The sequence below is a fragment of the Caretta caretta genome, chromosome 10, assembly GCF_965140235.1.
Source record: "Caretta caretta isolate rCarCar2 chromosome 10, rCarCar1.hap1, whole genome shotgun sequence".
Classification (NCBI taxonomy): domain Eukaryota; kingdom Metazoa; phylum Chordata; order Testudines; family Cheloniidae; genus Caretta; species Caretta caretta.
Window position 1 is genome coordinate 2120241 of NC_134215.1, and position 19499 is coordinate 2139739.

At 43.4% G+C, this 19499-nt stretch overlaps 2 protein-coding genes across 6 annotated transcripts in view; one reads left to right on the top strand and one right to left on the bottom strand.

The window, feature by feature from the left end:
• Positions 1 to 3628, bottom strand: part of EARS2 (glutamyl-tRNA synthetase 2, mitochondrial) — a 37582-nt gene extending 33954 nt beyond the window's left edge. For 4 of the 5 annotated variants that reach the window (XR_007358970.2, XR_012670408.1, XR_012670407.1 and 1 more), the window contains exons 1-2: positions 3291 to 3628; positions 790 to 945 (exon numbers count right to left, since the gene is read on the bottom strand). Coding sequence is in view for 2 of the 5 variants with exons in the window: in XM_048868123.2 (XP_048724080.1) it covers positions 790 to 945; positions 3291 to 3426 (292 nt within the window). In the remaining 3 variants the exon portion in view is untranslated. Of the gene's footprint in view, positions 1 to 789; positions 946 to 1748; positions 2904 to 3290 lie in introns of those variants that run through there. The other variant, XM_075133350.1, reaches the window with a different exon arrangement.
• Positions 3629 to 4069: 441 nt separating this feature from the next.
• UBFD1 (ubiquitin family domain containing 1) lies at positions 4070 to 16952 on the top strand. The gene is made up of 7 exons (XM_048868126.2): positions 4070 to 4153; positions 4552 to 4833; positions 4944 to 5152; positions 6369 to 6434; positions 6635 to 6740; positions 9972 to 10054; positions 11486 to 16952. Exons 1-7 carry the CDS (start codon positions 4126 to 4128, stop codon positions 11594 to 11596), a joined length of 885 nt encoding a protein of 294 aa, XP_048724083.1. The 5' UTR covers positions 4070 to 4125; the 3' UTR covers positions 11597 to 16952.
• The last annotated feature ends 2547 nt before the right edge of the window (positions 16953 to 19499 follow it).

Here is a 19499-nt window from a genome sequence, read left to right on the forward strand (position 1 = left end):
TTGGCCACCCGTGGTTTATAGTCTCTTTCAGGTTTCCAGCCTCTGGTAGGTCAGACCATGATAAACTGGCAAATACTTGAGCAGGTCCAATACATTTCAAGTAGCCCAGTGTGAAGTATGTAAGTGTGGCTGCCCGCACTCACCTTCCTCTGGTAAGTTACACTATCTTCACAGAAATGCAGCTGAGAGTTTAGGACCCATTATTTTCTCTACTGTAAAGTGATTCAATTACCAGAGTACTCGGAATTCTAAACATGCAAAATAGAATTAACAGTAACACCGTCTTCTCAAACATTCACCATCAATGCATCTTTAACACTCATCCAAGCACAAAAAGAGGCAAAGGATGCAGCCCGGAGACTGGTGTGTACACAGATGAACAACCATCTCTGAATCTTATAAGACATGTCACAGAACCCTTTTTTGCAAATGACATGCACGCACACAATTTATTAACTCATGCTGAGTTCTCTCAGTTCCAACTCCTGGTCTTTTTGCCAACCTCCCACACACCTGTTTGGTAGGGATGCATCTCTTTCCAGATAAACATCCATGGTCCTTCTGCACAGGATAACCAAAGGACACTCACCTAATCATTAGCTAAAGTCTTACTACAATAGGACCCTTCTGGCTCCTAGCCCTTTGTGATAACCACTCAATATATTGAATAGCAAGGAAGAGTGCTGATGGGATTTTGAATTTTAGAGAGGTTCTTTTTAATAGTAAAACTCTTCATGGTGTAGATTGTTTCAGTAGTTAAGAAGTGAAGTGTATAGACTTGGAAGTTACCTGCCCAATCCAGCATATCCTCTATTCCTTCCGCAGCCCCAGCCACAATGCGACTTTGATCCGTATCTTCCAGTCTCAAGATAAAAGTCCCTTGGTTTTTTCTAGCAAAAATGTAATTGTACAAAGCAGTGCGAAGGCCGCCCAAGTGCAGAAAGCCTGGGTTATAAGAGCAAAAGCAGAGTAAGTCAGGTCAAATTAGATACAATCGACAAAAGAAGTTTTTCAACAGGAGCTGTAAACTATTGTTTATGATGGCATTTCACACATTATTACACCTGAACAGCACAGAGAAACACCAAACGGCTATGCAGACCATTAAAGCTCTGTCTACACTAGAAAACTGAAGCACTGATGACTGGTTTTCAGAAATGGCTTCCTTGAGCTGGTGCTGAATACGATTTAAATGACAGTATCCACTGGAGAAAGCCATTCTCAAAACTCTTTCAGATGGCATGATTAGCTTCTGTCTTCCTCTCCAAAACACTGAAGAGTTTTGTGTGGTCTGCACTCTCACTTACACAGGTTTCAGTACTGGTTAGGGGATCTAATATTGAAAATTAGCAGCAGCTGTTCAATGTCCTACTAGACAAGTCTTTAAAGAGTAAATATGCAACCTGAGGGTCAACAGCAATGGCCTAGTAAAGGCAGGATGGACTGTGTGATCACAAGAGCCTGCACAGATTGCCAACTCGCCCCAAGCATTTGCCAGTTTGTAATGATCCTACCCTCTCGGAGCTGAGGCCATTAATCAGTGCTTCTCATTGCAGCAGAGGAAATTGCCCTTTATCTTATTTATCTGGGAGACCTGTATGGCTGGAGCAGAACACTGCAAGATCTGCTCCTGACTTGGCATACAACATACCCATATGCAGTTTAACTGATCACTAATGCAACTAATTTCAAAGTGTGACAAGACAGATCTATTAAGGGACAATGTCACAGTTTGGTGTAAAACGTACTTTTTTAAAAGAGGTATTTAAAATCTTTTGGGAGCCTTCACAGATGAAAGGATGTAAATGTCAGGTATCACCTATAACAGAAGTGTTTTTATGAATGTTCAGTTTCAGTTGAGAGGGTTTCCCCTGCAACCCACATTAAACAGACCCTTCTAGCAAGCTACAAAAGAGAACCTGAAAACAAAAAGGACTAAAAACAGACCAGTATATTTTCACTGGGAGAGAGTGCTAATTCTGAGCATACAGAACTAGCCATTTTAGGTTCCATTATTACAAACCACTCCGCATTGACACACTGAAGTCCATGGGGCTCTGTACAGGCTGAGGGGCCCAAATTTGTCAGATTGTGTCCATTATTTTTAAGGCACCTATTCCTGTGACACGGAAGTGCCAGCTGGTAGATGGAGTTCCATTCTCAGATCCGTCACAGGCACAGGCCTTGTTTAGATACAAAACTTGTATCAGTTTAATTTTTTAAAACATATCTATTTACTTAAACCACTGCAAACCTCTGTGTGGATACTCTTAAATCAATTTTCTGTTGCTTATATGTATTATAACTTAAATTGAGAAGGAATCAGCTTAAAACTATATTGACACAACCCAGGTGTAAACAGATTTAAAAGAGCCCATAGAGCCATTTGCATGAGTTTATCCAAATCGATTTAAGACATTTATTCTAGCTCAACTGACGCAACTTTAGTATGTATACAGAGCCTTTGCGTGTGACCCTGAGCCTTTAAACTCAGAAGAGTGATATAATACACATCGCTCTCACAGGGACATTGTGACATGCTTTGAAAACTTTTAAATGAAAGTTTCTCCAAAAGTGCAAATTATGAAAAAAATACAAAAACCGGGTGGGGAAGGGTTATTAAACAGCCACTTTTTTTTTTTTTTTTTATTATTTCTGGCCCTGTACTAGATGAGTGATTTTTATATTTTAAGTTGACGTTTAGATTCTAAAGGAGTTTCACCATTCTATTTACATCCCCACTCCTGAATCACAACAAATTAGGCTCATTTTTAACTCACACCAAGTTTATCCTCTCGGATATTAGCTACATTTCGGTAGGTTTTTTTGGTTTAGTTTTCAGGCACTTTTTTAAAGTCTCCATGGGCGTTTCAAGGACACATTTACAATTCTCATGCAAATTACCCCCCCCCCCACACGCACACCCCTCCGGTGTCCCTTCCAGTAGGGCAGAACCACCCCCCCCCGGCCAGTAGCGTGCCATCCCAGTATGGTTTCAGAGGAGCAGCCGTGTTAGTCTGTATCCGCAAAAAGAACAGGGGGACTTGGGGCACCTTCGAGACGAACCAGTTTATTTGAGCGTGAGCTTTCGTGGGCTACAGCAGATGCGTCCGATGCAGTGAGCTGTCGCTCAGGAAAGCCTACGCTCGGATAACCTGGCCCGTCTCTAAGGGGCCACAAGTCCCCCTGTTCTTTGCCCCAGCGTGGGTAACTTCAGGTGCGGCGAGGACAGGAACTCGAACCCCAGCTGCTACCGCGGCCCTGTGCTGCTGGGACTGGGGACCCTTTACCTGTGGGGCTGGGCGCGAACCGCACCCTCACCCCGGCTCCGCAGGGCACGCCCCCCGCCCGAGACGACACCCCGGCGCCCCGCCAGCGAGGCGCCCCGCGCAGAAGGGGCCCAGCCCCCCGCAGCGCAGGCGCCATCGAAGCGCCCGTTCCGGCACGGAGCTCCCCGCGCACGTGGGTGCGCCCAACTGCTTCCGGCTTTGCACAGCCAGCCAATCAACTTCGCCCCACACCACAGGGCGGGGCGTCCCTTAAAGGAGCCACGTCCCCTTTATCTTACGCCTCCGGTCCGGGCACCGTTGCCGGGCGCTTCGCTGTGTCTAAACGGGGGGGGGGGGGGGGGGGCGCGAGCTATAAGTCACTCCGCATTGGCCAAGCCTATCCCCACACCCCGAACAACAACAACTCCTCCTGGGTCCTCTCCGGGGCGGCCGGGGGTGGCACCTTCCCCGCAGCGCCAGCCACACCCGGGGGGTTCCCGGCAGGGGGTCCCCGCGCCACGGGCAGCTCCGCGCGGGGCCGGCGACCGGCGGGGCCCCGGGGCGGCGAGCTGGGATTGGCGCGGGGCCTGTCAGGCGCCCGGCTCGTCTCGGGGCGCCGCACCAGGCCGAGGGGAGCGGGCCCAGCCGGGCGAGGGGACGTGGCGGGACCGGGCTGGGGGCAGCGAGCGCCGCGGGAGGGCTCCAGCCTCGCCTCCTCTGGTGGGGGAGGCGGGCTACGGGGGCCAGTAGGGGCCAATCCGGGGCTGGCGGGGGCGGGGTACGGGGCGCGGTGGGGGCCAATCCCGGCGCGCGGCGTTTCCCAGCACCCCCCGCGGGCGGATTGTACACAATCATCATGGCCGCGGCCTCTGCCTCCCCTGACGGTGAGAGCGGGTGGCCGCCGGGGCAGGGACCGTGCGGGGACGGGGCCTGGCGCCGGGGTCGGAGGGCTGCCCCGGAGCTGCCCTGGGAGGACAGGGCCCCGGGCGGCAGGGCGCGGCCCGGGCAGCCGGGACCCGGGACCCGGGCTCGGGGCGAGCCCTAGCAGCTGCCCCGCGCCGTGGGGGGGGTGCCCGAGTCTCGCGGCAGCCGGCGGGTGGCGTGTCCCTCCCCCGGCAGCCGGGGCCCGGCTGCGGAGCGAAGCGGCTGGCCTGGTGCCGGGGCCTCCCGCCCGGAGGAGCACGGGGACGGGGGCGAGCGGAGCCGCCGGCGGGGGACCTCCGCAGCGTTAATCGCCCGACCTGCCTCTCCCGGGGCTTTCCGGGTCTGTTTGTTTCCTCAGACGCTGATGAGCCCGGCATGGACACAGAAGCTCAGAACCTGCAGCTTAGCTGTGGAGATGCTGGGGAAAGCCATGCCTCTGCTGCTGGAAAAGCCCTGGAAATGGACCCGCTGCAAGAGGATTCAGCCATTTCACAGGCCTCAGTCAGCAACGGCGGCGATTCCGAGACTGGGAAGGATCTAGTAGAATTAAAAATCATTTGGAACAAAAATAAATACGATGTGAAGTTCTTGCTTGACAGCACAGGGGCTGATCTGAAAGAGAAAATCCACTCACTCACAGGTAAAATGTTGAGCATGCAGAGGTAACTACTTGCCATATAAGCTTGTTTCTCTTCTGACCAAAAATATACTCATGGGGGTTTAAAATGCTCTTTAATTCTTGCCTGGTAGGCCTTCCACCCACTATGCAGAAAGTCATGTTTAAGGGACTTCTACCAGAGGAGAAAACGTTACGGGAAATCAAAGTAACAAATGGTGCAAAAATAATGGTGGTTGGTTCCACTATCAATGATGTGCTAGCAGTAAATACTCCCAAAGAGGCTGGTCAACAAGAGGTGAAAGCTGAAGAAAATAAAAAAGAGCCGCTTTGTAGACAAAAGGTAAGTGATGTCTCAATAACTGTTGGCATAGGACAAGGAAAGCGGGGCTAGTACAGTTCTTGTGTAACGTTGTGTTCTAACCCTTGGGTTCCATTCCACTATGAAGTAGACTATTTCTTACTTACAATCAGTATTACAAGAAGGGACCACCATAGATGAGTTCTAACCGGAAATATTGGTGCCTAGTCCAGTGGAAGCCATGGATTCGCAAGTTCAGTGCTGCACTGCTGGCTGATGGAGCTCAGCATCTCAGTAAGACAAATGTTAGCAGCAAGGATTCACGAGAGACAGGCTTCATATTCCATTTTTAGTCTCCTCTTTTAGGTCAGGTGAGCAAAAATTGGTGGCTGTTCAGTCACCAGTGTGAAACAACTTAATGATCTTAGTCCCATTTCTAGCAGTCTAGTTTCTATGTCTCCAAAACCATCTTCATAGTTGGTACCTAGTGGTCTCTTTTTTGGCAGCTTCATCAGCACAGAGAACACTGAACTCTCTCACATCTAAAAGTGTTCCCCCCCCCCCCCCCAAGAAAGTTCAGCTACAGTGTGAGAAAGCATGCTCTCATGGCTGTGCTGCATCTGTGGTAGGGCTAAATAAAGGGCTTTTAATTCTAGTTGTTTTCAGCCGCATATCTTTCATCAGCAACAAATTCCATTAAAAGTTAAGATCCCCTGTTGGTCTGCAATTCTTTTATGAAATATCCTTTTGTCTTTTTATAATCTATCATAGTTCGCATTTACTGTAAATTTCATCATTGTTCAAAGGTACTCAGCAAACTTGTCAGTTGCAAGCATGTTTTTCCTTATTAGTAGTGCTCTAATCTATTCTGGTTTTGTTGCTGTGTTACTTTATTAAATCTAGGGATTGTATTTCTGACAATCATTGAATATAACACCTGATTATTACAATTGTCTTACTAAGGGATAACTCCTCTGTGATATTAAACTGATCCCTGGCTTTTGCACACAATAGAAGACGTTTTCCTTTTTTGCATCTTCTTTGGGTTTTGATTCTCACAGTATTCTTTAGACAGTCATAAAAAAAATCCCTTTGGTTAACTTTTAAAACTAACCAGTTTCTGTATGATAAATGACTTTTACCATATTTAAAAAAAATGTTACATAGACCTATTGCACGGTATTTCAGGAAGTGGTCAGGAGTAAATTAAAAGCTTTGTGTCACGTTTCAGTAGTCTAACTTCTGGTTTTTGTTATAGCAACACAGAAAAGTATTGGATAAAGGAAAACCTGAAGACGTGATGCCTTCTGTTAAGGGTGTTCAGGTAAGTTAAATAACCACTTGGACCACTGTCCTGATCAGGAAATACACTACCAGCCCATTGTTCATGCTCCCTGAGACTTTTTCCAGATTTGTTTCCTCCTGCTATCTTAGTAGAATAACATAGATATCCCTTGTACTCTACAGCTTTTTCTTGTGCATTTTAAGTCTTGCATTTTCACTCTTCGTATTGTATATTTTTAGGAACGCCTGCCAACAGTGCCCTTATCCGGCATGTACAACAAAACAGGGGGGAAAGTGAGGCTGACTTTTAAACTGGAGCAAGATCAGCTGTGGATAGGCACTAAAGGTAAGTGACTAAGACTATTACACAGCTAGTCAATACCTGGAGTATGTACAGACTAGACTTGTAGTCCCTTCTGACCTTAAAGTCTATCATGATTATCTAGTCTGACCTCCTGCACATTGCTGGTCACAGAACCTCGCCCGTCCACTGCTGTAATAGACCCATTACTCCGGCTGAGTTACGAAAGTCCTCATATCATGATTTAAAGACTTCAAGTTATGGAGAAGCCACCATTTACACTTGTTCAAATCTGCAAGTGATCCGTCCCCCATGCTGCAGAGGAAGGAGAAAAAACCCCAGGGTCTCTGCCAATTTGACCTGGGGGAAAATTCCTTCCTGACCCCAAATATGGCGATTAGTTAGTCCCTGAGCATGTGCGCAAGGCCCACCAGCCAGACACCTGGGAAAGAATTCTCTGTTGTAACTCGGAGCCTTCCTCATCTAGCATCACATCTCCATCTGTTGGAGATATTTGCTGCTAGCAATCACAGATCAGGTACATGGCATTGTTGGCAGTCCCATCATAAAGATCAGTTTCAGTCCAGAATAAACTTTATTAAAGGAATAGCTCCAGCTCTTTGTATATTAATCATTCAAAATCAAATAGAAAAGGAGTACTTGTGGCACCTTAGAGACTAACCAATTTATTTGAGCATGAGCTTTCGTGAGCTACAGCGCACTTCATCGGATCCGATGAAGTGAGCTGTAGCTCACGAAAGCTCATGCTCAAATAAATTGGTTAGTCTCTAAGGTGCCACAAGTCCTCCTTTTCTTTTTGCGAATACAGACTAACACGGCTGTTACTCTGAAACCTGTCAAAATCAAATGTTCACTCTGTTTCTTTCCCAGATGGGCTTTCTTCAGGCAGCTGAATATTACAAAATATTTTACGTATTTGTACTTGAAAAGCTTGAATTTATTTGTGTTACTATGCCATAAATAAGGTTAAGATTTTGTCATGGTTATTTTTAGTAAAAGTTGCCGGGGGGGCAGCACCCACGGGGGCTCGGAGCTCCAGGGCCACCCGCAGCAGCTTGGCAGTCCAGGGCTGGCACCTGGGAGATCCACAACCTCTGTGACATAATCTTATTCTTAGCCATAACTCTCAATTGTGGATTATAATACTTAGCATTCATAACATTTCTTATTTTCAGAGCACTGCATAAGCAATTTAATCCCCACAGCACAGGGAGGCTAAGTGACTTGTCTAAAGCCACAGAGGGTCTCTCTTAGAGCTGGAATACTGCTAGGAACACTGGCACTGCTTTCATTATCTGTTCTAGGAACTGAAATGAGTTGGGTGACTTGTTTCAGGGCTGTGCAATTGCAATCTAGTTTAGAGATGACAGCATGTGCAGCTGCAGGGAATTCAATTTACAATCTTGAAGACAGGCTAGCAGGAGCTGAAAGTGCTGTGGAGATAGCACAGTGTGCGGAGGACATCACTCTCAAATAATCCCTTGCTTCCAGATAACTAAAGGAACCCATGCCTTGCTCTTTGGCCAGAACGGGATGATGCTGCAAAAATGGGGAGAGGAATGGGAGGGACTTGTTGTCTGAGTAATAGAGCTTAACTGTACTGTTATGTTAGCTTGGATAACAATTTCCTGTTGCAAAATAATAATAATAGACACTTATATTGAGCTTTGCAAACATTAACTCCCATACAGCATAGGTCTTCTTCCAAAGCCCAGCAGAAATCACTGGCTGGGTTCTGTGGGCCTGTGATGTCCAGGAGGTCAGACTAGATTACCATAATGGTCCCTTATGGACTTAAAATCTATGAATTTTTGGCGCCAATCCTGTGGCAACACCCAATACGGCGACTTCATTTGTGTTGGGGTAAATGACTGATGGAGAACTAGTCCTTTTACAGCATGGTGTTGAGTGTTGGTGCAGTCAAGTCAGAGTTGCTCTCCATTTCATTATTGATAGGTGTGTTCTATTGGCTAATTAGTGTTTGAATAATTGCTTACCTTTCCCTCTGCTACAGATTTTGAGGATTAATATTTCTAAAGCACCTTTTGATCCTAGGGCAAGCAACTTCCCCTGGCTGTGCCTCACTTTCCTTATCTGTAAAGTAACGCTGACCTGTCCATTTCAGAGATGTTTTGAGAAGTAATCAGTTAATGTTTGGAGGATGCAGAATAAGTGCCAAGTAATTTGCTCAGTAAATGATCATCCTTCCATCAATTTGATTGGAATTGATCTGTGACAGCTATAGGGTCAGGGTAATTATTGCATTAAAATGGAGAATATTGGTTTACATTTTTACATTTTTGTCTTCTCTATGGTGTAACAACAAAGTGCCTCTGTGCAGCTGCATTTCCTTATGTGTCTTTTCCGAGCAGTTGCTGCTTTCTGCATTGCGCTTCAAAGGGTGCTCCTCATTTAAGGTGTGCATTGCTTGGCTTATCTTCTATAATTAGAGCTTGTTTTTGTCTGTCTCTTGTTCTCAAGAAGATGAACTTAGAGTGTCAGACTGACGTGGGTGATGGAAGTAGGAGTTAAAAGGAAAGATTTTAGTTAAAAGTCTAAAGGAAGAAGTGACAACATAAGTCATAGATAAGAAATGAAAGACATCCATCGTGAGTCCTATGCGTTAGTAATTCCTCTTGGTCACAGCTGACTACCAAATCCATTATTTTGTAATGTTGTTATAGTCATTTTTTCAATATCTCTTGTATTTTCTCTCCCTTCTATACTCTTATTAATATTTGCCTTCCTATTTTTTTAATACCTTTATAATAACCACTAAATGCAGTCTTGTGCTGGAGACAGGACTAGATCTTGATAGAGAGTTGTACACTTTTTTCATAGCTCAATTCTGCAGAAATTGGAAGGATGAAAAGAGTTAATTGTTTTACACACTTAAACCCTGATCCCACATACATATATGTAAGTGCTTCACTTTACAGTTGTGAGTCCTATCAATTTTAATGGGACTGATCACAGTAGTAAAGCTAAGCACATGCATAAGTGTTTGCAGGATCAGGATCCTATATTGGTTGGTGAAGAAGATTAGGTTTTCTGGTATTTAGAGGGGCTACCTCGCACAGTGAGTCATCAGAGTTTAGGTAGCAGGGACTGGGATTACTTGGAATTGTTTGCATGCTGCTATCCCCTGTCCCTCCCCCAGCAGGAGTGTGAGAGATGGTGTTTGAAGTCAATATGAAGCACTGTAGCAAAGCACTGCTGACATATCCAATGTTATTTTTATCCATTTCAATGTAGAGAGAACAGAAAAAATACCCATGGGGTCCATTAAAAATGTGGTGAGTGAACCTATTGAAGGACATGAGGATTATCACATGATGGTAAGTAATAATGGACTAATAACTTGACGCTAATACATTGAACAAGAAGTTTAAGTTAGAATAAGGCCAAGGCTGACAGCCTTGTTTTAAATGCTTCTAAAAGGTTGACCCTTCGGTATTGTCTGCTATTACAGAGTAAATATTCTGAGCAATATGAGCTGAATGGTTGCCATGACTTTGGGATACTGAACTGTTTCTACCCAAGCTTTAAAGCCATTTAAAATCCTATGGCTTGAAATGACGGCACAGCCACTGTCAGATGTTTAAATTTGGAGTATTTCCTAAAATGGTGTATCATTTTACTTAGGGACAGACTTTCAGAAGAGCTCAACTTTTCGGGTGCAGATTGGGTGCTGAACTCTTCTGAAAACCTGGCCATAATCCTATCTGATTTTATGCATATTTAACATTTGTCTTTTCAGTTTCTTCCTTTGTAACACTTATGTCCCTAACATTGGGGCCAATATGAATTCCACATCTTCAGCATTACTTTCCACTAAAGAACTCTGCCAGAACAATCTTTAGCTCAGTAAAAACTTAACTGACAGTTACAGTAGGAGAAAGTTAGTCGTCCTAGAGTGAACTTCCATCTGATCATTTTCTCAAAATAAACACTTTGTGGTGGTGATCCTTTGTCAGAAAAGAGGTTAGCTCTTGGTAGGTTACTGTTGGTGTTACTTCCCCATATCTGGTTCTGCATTAATTCCTATTCCATTCATCTTCTCTACCTGCCTCAGTGGAGGTAAAGAATTTTCCCACCCTCCATTTTAATGTATTGAATCTCTGAAAGGTTGGTATTGTGTTTAGGAAAGTGATACATATCAGGCAAGGGTAATGTTGATTCTGCTATGGGACTTTTTAAAGTCCAAGAGTTGCTTTTTTTTCCAGTCAGGCCTGTCTTTTAAAGAATATCACTGTAACTAAACTTCGTAATGTTGAGATAAGTTTCTTAGACAGAAATTCCACTTCTTTCTTTGTGGGAGGAAAGGGGGAAATGCCTTGAGAAAAAATTATCTGCAAGAGGAAGCTGTTCCATGCCTTTTCCAAACGTTCCATTTGTAATCACTCAGATGGAAGAGCAGCCTCTTCAGATTAGGGCATAAACTATTGCTCAAACCACAAGGATAGAGACTGTTGCCACTTCGTAGTTCTCCCTCCTGTTTACATCAGTCAAAATAAATAGACAATGGTGTTTACCATTTAAATACAGAATACTTGCTGAAACTTCAACTGCTACAATACAGCCATCTGCCTCAGCCCTTGGTTGGCGTCTCAGCCCTGTGCACTGAATTAACTGGTTTAGATTTTTTTCTAGGCGTTGTGCTGCAGATTCTGCTCTGAGTATCAATTGACCATCCAGATTGTCTGACACCACCTGTTCTGTTTGTTTCCAATCTGTAAATGCTACCTGTTGTCCTTTTAATTTTGCAGGCATTTCAACTGGGCCCTACAGAAGCATCTTACTACTGGGTCTACTGGGTACCTACTCAATATGTTGATGCAATCAAAGACACAGTACTGGGCAAATGGCAGTATTTTTGAAAGCACACTCACCTCTGGCACAGGAGGCTGACACAAAACAAAGGACACTGCTGGGAGAGGCCTCTGACATCCCTGGATGTGACAGTCCTGGAACTTTATTAATAAAATATGATATAACGAGGCATTGACGGAAGCCAGAGGTGATGTTCTTTCACCATTAGTTTACTTTTAACTTAAAAATTTCAGCATCCCTTTTTCTGCAGTCAGCTTCAATCATATTTAAAGTAAATACAATGGAAATCAATAAATCTTAATTCATAAACCATTGTGTGTAATACACTTAAATCTTCTGAGAGTAGATCTTCCAATTTAGTTTTCAGAAGAAAATATTACAATGTACTGAGGATTTTTTACTTGATTTGAACAAAAGACAAATATTTTCATAATTCTTCAGTTACAAACAGACTTAATTTAGTTATTTGGTTGTGACTGAGAGTTTGAAAACAGTTTTTTAAAAATTTTTGAACAGTATGCAAAATTGGGGTTTAGTAAGCCATATTACGCTGGCCCTTTTATTTCAGGTTTGACTTCTTTTAGTAGCAACATTTTAGCTTTTTTTTTTTTTTTTTTTGTTTAAACCCAAAGATGCCCAGTTTCTCTGTTTTTTGTACCAGCAGCTCTGGGATGATGCTTGCAATGTTGCATATTGGGAGCAGGAAGATACCACTGTAGACTTTCTGTAGCCAAGATGGCTTGGTGCTGCTTATATCCCATTTCATGCAATTTCAGTCATTCTTTGTTGCTTGCATAGCTCTGCCCCTTTGTCTCTTTCAGGGGAATTCTGTTTTTATCAGCATCTTCTTTACCTTTTATGTTGGGGTCCAAAATCATATTGCAGCGAAGTCCTAACGCTGACCTAGTTGGCTGAGTTAGTATTGATTTTTGCACTCTGCAAAGGACTCCTGGAGTCAGTGCACTGCAATTGTAACAAAGATGATGCTAAAGGAAGTGAACCAAAGAGACCTTCCTATTAATTGTTGGGATAAGCTGGCCAAGATGCCACTTTATTTGGATACTGCATAGATAGGGTAGAATAGTCAGTCCTATGTGATCTGGGTTTGAAAAGTCCTAGTAATAAGGTCAGTGAGTCTTACAAAGTTTTGTACATGCACCCAACCACTGACCTTTATCTTTAAAGGGTAAAGATGGTAAGGCTACATTTCAGCTTTTCTTTCCTCAAGTTTCCAACAAATTATTCTAGTTCTTTACCCTAGTTCTTTCTGATGTTCCTCATCTGTGGCTCATGACATTTTGCCTGTCCATTTAGCAGTTAAGTTAAAGTGCCATTTATCTCAGGTTTTCTGAGTGGACCCTTTCAGTCCCGGAAAAGTTCACACCCTTAAAGGATTGTATTGCACAGCCAGGCTGAATCAGTCCTGCTATCGGTTTAACCTGCATATAACAGATCACTGTTCTGATTTTTATCTCCTGTGTTTTTTTTTAAAAAACACTGTACACTTCTTAGTATTGTTTGATACGTGTAGCTCAAAATTTTGTGAAATTGGTAGGGAAACATCCCTCTTTAGCAAAGGCTAAATTTAACATATTCCTTGTCTATATTTTATTTTATTTGAAATAACCATGTTGAAACTCAGCAGATACAAATTCCTGAATAAGTATTTTTATAAAGATAGATGGGGAGGAGGTCAGTTATGGTGTGGGCTTTTTTTTTTTTTTCCCCAAATATGGTGGTTGCAAGTCAATTTGGATTAAGGTTCTCTATCTGCCTGTAGACTATTGGTGGCAAAATAATTTTGGTTCTGGTTTGTCTTTGAACATCCCTGTAATATAAATCGGTGTTAAAGGTGTTCTTCTCCCCTTGTTTATAAATTGTTCACATACTTGTTACATTTGTAGCTTTAGATACTTCCTTTTCATATGAAAACCGGTACTATTGTGTCTTGCCATATAATATATACATTGTAACAGGGATAGTTTTGAAGTAGTACAGTGTCAGTTTCCTAGGACAACCTCTGAAAGCTCTTAGCAAGTGCATTCATTCTGGTAATAGAGTTGCTGTCAGTTCCATTACCTTTGAGCGATATGTAAAACTTAAATGCAGATATCATGCTTTTTATTTTCTAATGTCCAATTTTAGTATTAAGACTAAAACTGCAGTATATGAAGGAAAGTGTATGTACTGTACCTACACCAGACACTACCGCACTCTACGTCAGTGCATAGCGAGAGGCAGTGACGCACGAAGCATTTTCTGTTCCTCATACTCATTCACCTACACCTTCACCCAACCTTGCTGATTCAGCGACTATCAGCTTCCACTCATTGCCTCACTTACCCCTGAACTTGTCCGTAAATCCACTTGTGTTCCCTCTCCTGTGCTTTCATTGGCTTCTCATTTGAAAGGCCCCACTGCATTCTGTTTTGCAACCCCTTCTAAACTCTCCAGTGAATTCAGGGTTCACACTCAATAATGTGGCTGAGCACACTCTACCACCAGTGCTTGTAGTTCTGTGGTAGTGGTGTACATGTGACCTCACCACTTCCAAGAGAGCAAGGGCACCTAGGACACGGAATCCAGTGTCACCTTTAATGTTCCTGTTTGCTCCTTCCCTGAGGATTTTCTTGATTCTACATCCTGTGCCTGGTAAAATAGATCACTGGTATTTAAAAGGACACTGTCAGTCAAAAAATTCTAGATCTTTACTTGTGTTACAAACATCTTATATTATTACAAATGAAGAAAAATATTAAATTCAAATGTACTTGTCCCTGTTTACGTACCTTGTTTCCTTTTTACCTTCATTTGATTTAGAACATGAAATCCGTTTAATTTTTGTTCACCCAATTTCACTTTCAGATTCTAAGGGCAGTTGTCTGGGTTACAACACAGCAAGGGGAGATGTGTCTAACCCGTTTTCATTGTTGGCTTTGGGGTTTTTGGTTATGTTTATTGGTTTAGGGTTTCATGAAAGTTTATTCTTAAATTCAACCTGAACTATTTAATTTTAAAGTTGACAGTGCCCCTTTAAGTTATCTCAGCTCTATTTGGAGTGACATGAAGCTTTGTGTCTTCTGGTATTACCTAAAAAAGTAACTTAGGCTATGTCTACACTGGCGCTTTTGTATGTAAAACTTTTGTCGGTCAGGAGCCTGAAAAAACACGCCCCTGGCGGACATAAGTTACATCGACAGACGTGCTCGTGTGCACAGCGCTATTTCAGCGGGAGACGCTCTCCTGCTGGCATAGCTACAGCTGCTCGTTGGGGGTGGTTTAATTATGCCGACAGGAGAGTTCTCTCTGGTTGGCATAAAGCAGCTACACGGGAGTCCTTACAGCGGTGCAGGTACATCAGTGCCGCTCTAAGTTCTTCAGTGTAGAAATAGCCTTAATTCACTTTGTTCATAAAAAGCTAGGAATACACGGTAACTTCAGCATATGTTCTAGAGTCTGCTGAGTCCGAGTGCCATTTGCTACTCTGTGTCATGACACTGAATTCTCCTTATGTAACCATGGGAAATTCCTTGTTGGATCCAGGGTATCCATTGGTCCTAAGAGCCCAAGGAGCACATGGGCAGTGATGGAGTAAAGAGTACATTGGTATCTCCTTAAGTAATAGAATCATTTATTACAAAATAAGTGTTAGAAGTAAAGTACTAATAAAATAAATATTTCTAAATTGGCTGAATAAGATTAAAGATCATTCATATAATCCTTCCATGGGGAGTTCTTAATTATGCTTATAAACAATACAGAAGTTGAGTACCTTCAGTTATTTTCACATTAAACCCTTTAATGGGGGGTTTTGTTCCCTATTCTAAAAGAATGTAATTCCCAATTAAATGGGATGTAGCACCCCATAATTAAGTAGTAGTGAAGGTGCTTTGCCCCACTTCTATGGTTACTGGCAAGCAAAGAAAGTATTTGGAATGCAAGTGAGGATATTTTTGGTGGGAATGAGGAAAGTATTTCCATGCACACAGATCCTAGATGCTTTTCGTATGTTGTCTGGCCAAAGTATCCATTTTAGCTATTCTAGGCGTCAGTTCTTCTTCTCTGAAGTACAGTAGTACCAACCCATGTAAGTGAGGAGCCTCACTGAAGTCGAACATCTCACAGTGCTGGAGCCGGTGCTACTGCTACCGATGTAGTAGCAAGCCTTTCGCTGTATTACTTTTGATCTTTGCTTGCCTGGATTTCTCATTTATCTCTGCTTGTTTTGAATGTAGTATTCACTCCATAACACTCTGCATCCCAAGCGTAAACACCTTCCTGATCATATTTGCAAATCAGTACAATAAATGTTTTTAAATTTTTGCTGGGCACAAACATCAACTGCACCAACTCTTCTGCTCAGTCATTTTTGTATGAAGAATTTTTAATACCTGTAAGTTTCCCATAGTTCAACCTTAAAATAAATCATGCGGTTTTCTTAGCACCAGTAAGTACATCTCAAGGATAATGTATTCCTAGCTTGGATAAGGATGCTCTTGGGGTGGTTAGTTGGGCAAAGTGACAAGAGAAAAAGAAAAAGTGGTTCAGGGGAAGAATTAGTTAAGAAACCGGTAACATGCAATTCTCTAACTTGCCGCACGTGCACACAGCCTGATAAATTATATAGATGTTTCCACACATTGTATCCACCATTTCATACGATAAGGGCCAAAGATAAACAGTTCATTTGCAATGCCATTTATATCAAAGGTGCCATATTTTGGTGGGGTTTTCTTCCTTTTTCTCTTTTACCAGACTCCAGCTTTCCCTCAGAATAATTGCTGATGGAGCTATCAGGGCACTGGCATGTTCTCCTCAGAGCACAGGCTCTGTACTCTGTGATCCCATTGGTTGGTGTGCCAACTCCGTGGTACAAGTTTACTGTTTACTCCTCTCTCTCTCTCTGTCAGTATGCTTTCCCAAGGCACCTGTTTCATTTGGAGATTCATACTCTAGACTTTCACTGCCTGATAAGAGTTGATTCTTTATTATGTTTATTGTCAGGGTCACTTTTATTATACTTGAGGGAGGGCAGGATCGCTGTAGCAAGTCATATGTAGAACACATGGTCATTTTACCTTCCAGCAAAAGATTTCCTTTGTGTGGCTCAATGAAGTTTACTATGTCTTACCCATATTCTAGGCAATTCATTCTTTGGTTCTATATGTTTAAAAAAAAAAAGACCATGTTTAAGTTTTCACTGCAGAATTATTATAAAATGGAATATGTAAGTACCATATTTATGGTATTTTAAAATCTATTACCTATTTTGGAGGAGGGGGAGATGACAAATATTTAGTCTTAGATTTGCACTGCTGGATTTTTTTAAGCATAACCTTGACTGGTTATCCTATTGTTTTATTCTGTAAAATTAGTCTTATCTATTAAAGTTTGATAATTAAGCATTCTGTGTTTGAGTGATTTACATTCTACACACCCTATTTCCTATAGAAAACAGAATTCAAAAATCATCCCTGTTAGAGAATGACTTCATATGTACTAAGGACAGAAGGGGGCCACAGTTATCATCTAGTCCAACCTCCTGTATAACACAGGCTATAGAACTCCACCTTCCTTGTAGTTTGGGGTGTGGGTGCTTTTTCTTTTTCCCCCTCTCTCGCTTACTGCGCTCTCCTTTTAAGTGTTTTCCCTGTTCAGGTTTTTGTGCTTGCATTCTGTTTTTCATTTTTTCTCTTATCCTATCCTCACCCTTTTAATTTAATTAAAATGAAACAATAAAACTGTATTCTAACCAATCACTGATAAATTCATAACCCGTCCGAGTTGATCAAAGAAGGAGAAATTATCCTGGTACCAAAAATCAAGGTGTAGGTAATTTATAGATGCCAAAGGCATGCCTGTGGTCCACAGCATACTGGTCATTTCACAGTTTCGTTTCTGCTCCAGTGCTCCCATGTTCCTTTATCTAATGCCCAGGAAGTCAGGATTCCAGTGTTACCTGTTGGCATTTCTATAGACTAGAGTGTCTGTGTTGGATGCTGACTTCCAAATGTGGATGAATTAGCTATGTAGTTTGTTCCTTGTATTATTTAAAAAAAAAAAAAAAAAAAGCTGTGAATTATGAGACACGAATATCTACACTGATGCTTAAAAATCAGGTTAGGTTTTGTTTTAAATGCTGGAATCTGCCTGTTGAGTGCGCACATCCTAAAAATGTAAACACATACAAGTATAATCTAAAGTACAGTCAAAAGTCCCACTTTAACTTCCCAATCCATAGGAAGTGAGACCCTGAGGAAAAGTTTGACTTAATAGACAGGACTTGCACAGTCTGGGTTTGTACAGTCTCTAACACTCTGGGGTCCTAGTGTGCCACCTGCTAGTCACATAACTTTTCTACAGTTCAGTTTTCCCCATTTGCAAAATGGAGACGATTATGGCCTCTGAGATCTGTGGTTGAAAAGTGCTGTCTGTGTGCAGTAAGTAAAAACTTTGTTAGATTGCACCTTAACTCAGTGGGTCAGTGCACTCTACCTCCACCCAGCAAATTAAGCGTTCATTTCCAGACTTTCTAATAGCGGCAGGCTTTTTTTTTTTTTTTAAGTATAATTGTTGGGGAAAAAAAGTTTAATTGTTTGGGTGTGAGCTAGACCTCATTAAAATCGCTTTGAACTTGGTTGCTTTTTACCAGATATGTTTATGGATATCCATGCGGGGTTATTTTTAGGAGGCTAAAGTTTATTTAAATAGGGTTGATGCAGGAAGGGATCTCTACTTTCTGAAGATGTTAAAGTCTATAGGAAGGTAGTGTGCTGGAAATTTATACGTGTCTGGACTGTAGGGCCGTGGAGGTGGATGGACGCATGGTACTCCTGAGGGCATTCTGCACCAAAAAATTTAAAATTCTGTGCACAATATTTTAAATTTCTGCAAATTTTATTTGTCAAATAAATGTGGAGGCTCCAGCATGGCATTGGGGAGCACAGGCCCCTAGGCTGCACAGAGGTGGGAGATCACTGTGCAGCTCCCCCCCCCCCCAGGACACAGACTCAGCAATGAGGCTGCACCCAATCCTGACACAGCGCAAGGACCTGGCCTGCCCCAGAAACACCTTATGACCCTGCCCCTCTGTGTGGGCTGGCAGGCTCTGAGTGTGGAAGGGCTTAATGTGGGGGGGATCCAAGTGTGGGTTGTGTGGGGCAATCTGGGTGTGGGTGGCTCCATGGGGAGATCCCAGATGAGGGGGAATCTGGATGCACAGGGGCTTGTTAGAGGGTTGTGGGTGCAACGATAACGGGACTCTGCTGGGGGTCCAGGTGAAGGTGGTTGGGGCTCAGTGGCAGGGGGGGTTGAGTGTGTGGGGGATCGAGCTTGGCAGGAGGGTCTGTGTGTGGGGAGTTCAGTGGGGGGTTCAGATGCTGGGGGGGTGGGGATTCAGGGGTAGCTGGTTGGGGCTCAGTGGGGTGGGGATCTGGGTTCATGTGGCTCATCAGGGTGGTCCAGGTGCAGTGAGGCACATTGGGGGGGAGGTTCTGAGGGTGGGGGAGTAAGGCTCCGTGGGAGGGTCTGGGTATGAGGGGGTCTGGATGCACGGGGGTTGGGCAGATGGGGGAGCAGCTCCCTTTTCAGGAGTCCTTCCCCCTGCAGCTGAGGAGCAATGGGTGCAGGAAGTGGGGCAGGGGAGTTTGCAGAGCTTCCTGCAGCTGAGAGAGAAACCTGGGGGTATTGTTTCATATTCTCTGTGTGTATATAAAGTCTGCTGCAGTTTCCACGGTACACATCTGATGAAGTGAGCTGTAGCTCACGAAAGCTCATGCTCAAATAAATTGGTTAGTCTCTAAGGTGCCACAAGTCCTCCTTTTCTTTTTGCAAACCTGGGGGTGTGTCTGACCTGGGCCTGGATGCTGTGCAGGGGAAGACAAAGTCCTGTCCTTCCCAGCCCAGCAGGGTAGGAGCCAGCTGCCCTGGGTACTTGAACCACGCTGCTGG